General features: G+C 45.0%; 1 protein-coding gene across 1 annotated transcript; it reads right to left on the bottom strand.

The window, feature by feature from the left end:
- Positions 1–4,409: 4,409 nt before the first annotated feature.
- On the bottom strand, positions 4,410–5,589 carry H310_10407 (hypothetical protein; the record flags this gene model as incomplete). The annotated part of the gene is made up of 3 exons (XM_008876787.1): positions 4,410–4,517; positions 4,577–5,127; positions 5,175–5,589. The coding sequence occupies 3 exons, from the start codon at positions 5,587–5,589 to the stop codon at positions 4,410–4,412; spliced, it is 1,074 nt and encodes a 357-aa protein (XP_008875009.1).
- Positions 5,590–6,027: the final 438 nt, after the last annotated feature.

The raw sequence follows: 6,027 nt of genomic DNA, 5'->3' as shown, positions 1-6,027 counted from the left end.
GAGCTTTGAACGTGCTCTTCCAGATAATTGAATAATATACATTGGTTTGTATTTTTATTACATACAAATTCTAAATTGTGATACTAGATTTTTATTCTAAAAAACTCGACGCGCCCGGGGCACACTCAAGACACACAACGTGGTAAACCACTGCGCTATCACGTCGAACGATTACGATTATGTCGTGTTTATTGTATCCATGGTGATGTATATGCCTAGACCTGTGTAGACGTATGACCTCTTGAAATGAGAAATTCATGGACTTAGTGCCTAGAAATTCAAACATTAAACGACGTGTAAATTTAATTTCCTCTTGAAGTGATTAAAATTTGTGGAAGGCACTGTGATAGGTTAATATATTCATCGAACTTCGAAGATCTCTGGCCAACCAGATCCAGAATTTCACTTGACATCGAAGACAAGGTGGGTCTTGCATTCTGTCTTTCCCAGTATATGTCGGCGCCAACATCAATGTCGTCGAAAGTTTCCACAACTGCATCGCAGCGTACCTCATGGATGCCCATTTGTTGCAGGAGCGAGGCAATTTCTTCTGTTGCTTGGCGGTTTTTGTTGGCGCTTAGTTCTGCTCCGTCGGGTACGTTATTCTCGCTATCGATTGCATTTGACAAACCCACGGTCGATTTTTAGAGTTTGGAAGGACCTCCCATGCTTTGTTCACCCTCTCAACCAAGTCGAATCGTGACGGTGGGCGCAGGTGAAAGTTGCCTTCGCCATTATTGTGGTTTTCACGTAGATCACCGAGCCCTCGCGCAGTGCAGCCTTCATTGGCTTCATCCACGCAACATCTACTGGCTGGCACATACAGGTTATGTTGGCGGTATTTTTCCAGGATGACATTCATTGTTGCTGCGCAGGTAACCATGTCATCACATAAATGAGCACTAAACCGTCCCATACGAGCAAGACTTTCTTGAGGTCATGGCCTTTGGGATGGCAACAATTCAGGAAATCTTTGGAAATCTCACTGTTCCACGATGCCGCAAGGCTGCCATACAAGGGTGAGGGAAGCCGTTCGTGGACTCTTCGGGTTTGAGTCACACGGCAAGCTCAAAGTCATTTCGTTGCGTCAGGATTTCGACAACTTTCTCATAGATCTTTATGCTCTTGACTTTAGGATAAGAACATAGGATACTTTGTGCCCTTGGTGTTCGCCAGTACCATGGCCCTGATACGGTCCTTCTCGCGTCCTGAGCAACGAAATCACCCGGCCTTTGACACCATTTCATCAATTGTGGTATTTGGAATGCACTCATAGTTTTTTCCAGTCTCATCCTCATGGAATATTCCATCAAAATCTTCAGTGGCGATCAAGTTGCGCATGCGGCTGCTGAACTCTGCCCAAGTAGCTTGACCATATTCTGTGTTGGACTTCCAGGTCTTGGCATATTTACCTTCCAGCGGTTCATAAATCTCGTAATCCAAGGTTGGCTAGCTTTGAACTCGTGTTCCAATGTGCTACTACTAGCTCTAGGCCTACACCTTCCCATCCAACAAACATAACCAAAAATTAATTAAAAGATAAGAACAAAGGCCTACACCTTCCCATCCAACAAACATTTGTATAAAATTATCTCCTGCCTTAGATTGCAAAAGGAAGCGACTCACTGTAATTCCGTCAGTATGAAGATCGTTTATCCACATGATAATTTGTCCTTCTTGCTATTTATCGAGCGTAGTTGCAGTGTCGATTTGGCGTGAGTTCTTTTGCGACGCAGTGGCAGGATTGCTAGCTTTCTTCGTTGTATAAGCGCGGTTGCTTTCCCAGCGGAGCACTCTTTTTTGTGCGGAAAGTCGTGAGGTCCCTTGCATACCACCAAAGAAGCGGTCATATGCTGAGTCCATTGAGTGTTATTTTCTTCAATTAATAATGTGGAGCTGCTTGGTGTATGTGAAGCACAATCTTTTGTGATGTGGAGGGCCAATCGTCTGCAATTTTTGACCACAGAACTTCCCTTTGCTTTTCGGTGTGATGTGAAGTTGGTTGTCGGTGACAACTCAAGTGAGCAGGTGACTTCTTTATTCAATATATGCAGAAGGTACATGTAAAACATCTATATCTTGATTTACTTCGTGTGAATTTAGACTTGAATTATTACTTTGAATAGACATTTCATCATCACTAGAGTTTTCTTCGAAACTAATTTCGTCATCACTAAAGTTTTCTTCGATACTAATTTCGTCATCACTAAAGTTTTCTTCGATACTAATTTCGTCATCACTAAAGCTTCCTTCGATACTAATTTCGTCATCACTAAATTCTTCCTTATTAATTTGAATATCATGTCATTATAAAATTATGTATGTCTTTTTCATTCACACATGACAAATGAAGTTAAGTAGGATAATACCTTGAAAACCTTAGTATAATAGTAAGTAATAGTAAGTTTAGTATCAGTAATACTCTCTCCGTCCCAGAATACTTGCGTAGTTTTGCGGAGGGGAGACATGACTCGTCATTACATTTGGGAGTGATGTTTATACTTGTATACCGCCTTCCCTAAGTTGAATTTCACGTGATTGATTGGTCGAAAGGAACAAGCGCGCCAAGAGCTTCCAATGCAAGTGTCAATGAGGGGAAAATTCTCAGAAACATTGACACAAGTCCCTCTCAAATTTTACATACTTTACAGTGGTCGAACGCATCGACCGACCTTTTTACAATTTGAGTGCTTGTGGTGTTTGCGATTACAGACGACGATGGAATTTAAGGCTCATTGAAGTTATAAATTCGGCACAGTTCTAGTATTATGATTGGATGTCAAAGTTCGAAAATACGAAAACTATTCTGACCAATCAGGACAATTCAAATATGATAATATGCCCTTCCATAATTAAATTTGAAGAGGTCACCAAGTATACATTGACGACATCGTATTTTAACGATAACTCAATCAATACTGCTCCGTTTTCGCTCAAATCGGTGCCAAAATCACCGCCTTGAATCCAATATATACACCATCATCCTATTCATAATGACAGTATATACTATCATGACGACGCCACCGACGCCAAACCGAACACAAAGGACGCCAGCTCTGCTTCATTCTTGCCATAACGGCTGGCAGCTGCGACAACCACAACCTCTTGACCTACGAAGCATTTGAAAGAGATCGAAAACAATCCAAGGACTACAAAGAAATGTTTAACCAGGCTTACTTTGTCACATGGTCTTACGCTTGCTTGACGACATCGCTGCTCTACAAAAATCGAACGCGATCATTGTGTTAGACAATGACATGGACCACAAGGGTCTACCGGAAATACACCTACACAAACGTGGACGATTGCAAGAATGCTGCAGACGTGCGCCACTTTGGCATCGAATTCGACGTCAGAGAATATCGTTCGACATTGTGGGCCAAGTTAATGCCCACATCGCAGCCAACATCGTACCTGTCGTCGTACAGATGGCCACGGACCGCGGCTACCATGGCATCTTCTCACCGGCGAATCACAGTGACCTACAATTCGAAATGATTTGGTCCTACGTCAAGGGAGCTGATGGGCGACTGTATAATACCTCGACAACATTCTCTGACGCGCGTAAGCGGATTGACCGTGAATTTGTCCACCTACCGAGCAGTGAAATTTCCGAATGCTTTGACAATACAGATCGCAAAGTTGTGGATATTGTCGCGTACCTGGACTCCATTTGACGAAACAGATGATTTGGCTGGAACAGCGTTCTCCTCAGAGAGCGAAAACGGAAGCGATGTCAACTAATGCACCTGGGGTGACTATGATGATGATGAGTAACTCTCTAACAGTCAATTGCTTTCTTAATGAAAAATATCACTTCACCAGCACCGAATATTTTTTTATCTGGAATTTGACAAATTATCCGGAAGGTTGGTCGATGCCTTCGGCGTTCTTAAATCAAATAAACCTAAGACCAATATTCGTGTTGCGTGTAAACAAGCGCGACCATCCCTCTGGAGATCCTGCTCAACAGCAGCAAGGCCTCCTGGGCATGATTGCACATGGGCATCGCACAGGTGTTTGCGGACAAGTACAGATGTGACCATTCTACCATCCGCGGAGTGGTCATCCAGGCCAAGCCGGAGGAAGTTGTCGACGGCAACAAGGAGTCAGAAAGTAGGGCAAGGTGGGTAGAAAGTTGGCCTGTATTACTGAACAAGTGAAGTCTAAGCTATTGCAAGTGTAGATATAGGATGGTATTGGTGAGCTCGTTACATCGGAGGGTTCCGAAGGGGTTAACCTCCTCCGGATGCAAATATCATTGTCAGATACTTCCTCTGTTTCACATTACTGGTGGCATTTCAAAATCAACTTTTTCCACATTACTGGTGGCATTTATTGTGATTGGCCAAAACAAAAATGCTTGCATGTTATTGGTTACAAAAGGTTACGGTCGGAATTGCGACGACCTAGACCAACAGCGCCACAGGGCAGGACACATTTGCCATCAAAGCACCCGTGCGTCTCAAAGCGTCCTTACCCAAGTGGGGAAGGCGAAACTGGTTGTCCCCGTTGTGCTGGATAACAAGTCTCATGACGGTTTGAAAGGTGAGAAACACATTCTCCAACTTCTCACTCGAAAGCGGAACGTTGCACCAATGATGTCATCAACTGTACGACTCACCGACTTGTATTGTAGGGACTGGATGGATGCGAAGAAGCCCAAGTCGAGCACGTTGAGATCCGGGCTGTTCGGTGGCTGGCACCAGACGACAAACGTCCACCCGTCGGTGAAAACGGTCGCAAGGAGCTCGTCCGTGATGGCAGCGTGCGGTGTGGCGTTGTCATGATGAAGAACAACATGCTTGTTGCGCCTTGGGAACTTGGCCTTGATGGCAGGTATGACACGTGAGATGACGTAGGCACGACACACCACTGCGTTGACATTGAACAACGTAGTGACCAAGGTACCGGCAGGCCGATTGCGAGAGCTGCGCGCTGCGGGAAGGTACTTGACCACCGGCCACATCCCAATCTTCCCGTCGAACATGACACCACGATCTTCATCCATTCTAGGGCGCGCTACCGCCACCAAGAATATGACTTTCGAAATGAAGCGCTTGCTCTTGCACACCCGACGACTAACAGTCTCGCCTTTGGTCAGGTACACCTTGCGGCGGTCCTTGTCTGCGTTAAACCACTTCTCATCCAGGTGCACTACGCCCATGCGAGACGTTGCTGCGCGTTGGCATCGGTCAGAAGCGGCTTCAAGCGCGAGGACCGGCGTTCAAACGTTCCTTGCTTGAGGCTGCGGTGGAGCGGGGTAAGGGGGATGCCAGTGGCCTCGGCAATGTCGCGCATCGTAGAGCGCTGACCCTCTGGTACCATACGCACGAGGTCGGTGATCTCAGCTTGCGTGTACGTAGGTTTACGGCCGACACGACCAATCTTACCGGAGCGAATCGTACTGGTGAGTTTGAAGTCCTTCCAAAGATTGGTCACAGTGTTGCGGCTTGTTCCCATGGCGACAGCCGTCAATTTGATGTCACCGCGGGAAAGCTTGCTCAAGTTGATGCATTGTTGGAGTCGCTTAATAACCTCCATCTTTCTCTCATGCGTGAATTCTCGGCTGGTGTGCTCAGTGTCCATGTCGGCGATGATGTCAGGTCCCGTAGTTTTGAAAACAATAATGAGATTTTTTAATTTTGTGGACGAGGGTACGGCGGAATTTTTTTTCGGTGGTTTGTGTTCATTTTCGCCGTGTCCAGTCAATAGATACTTCTCGTATCTTTTCGTTCTCTTTCGAACACGATACGGCTCACTAAATTTGGACAAGAAATATAGTTTTGGGGTCAAAGTGAAATGCAACCAGTCATGTGAAACAGAGGAAGTATGTTATATCTGCCCGTTTGATTGGTTCTGAGACACACACTTTCTTTGATTTCATTGGTCGTTACACTTTTGAAAATGGATATGTAAAGTAGTTTTATACAGTGAACATACGCATTTTTATTCTAGGAGAGCGACAAGCATTTTCTAATCTAATGTGCGCAATTATATTGGGACAGAGGGAGCAATGTGTTTAGT

Source organism: Aphanomyces invadans, assembly GCF_000520115.1.
Source record: "Aphanomyces invadans strain NJM9701 unplaced genomic scaffold supercont1.26, whole genome shotgun sequence".
In the NCBI taxonomy this organism is placed as follows: Eukaryota; Oomycota; class Saprolegniomycetes; order Saprolegniales; family Verrucalvaceae; genus Aphanomyces; species Aphanomyces invadans.
The sequence above is the reverse complement of the archived record's forward strand: the minus strand, read 5'-3'. Positions and strand labels throughout refer to the sequence as shown.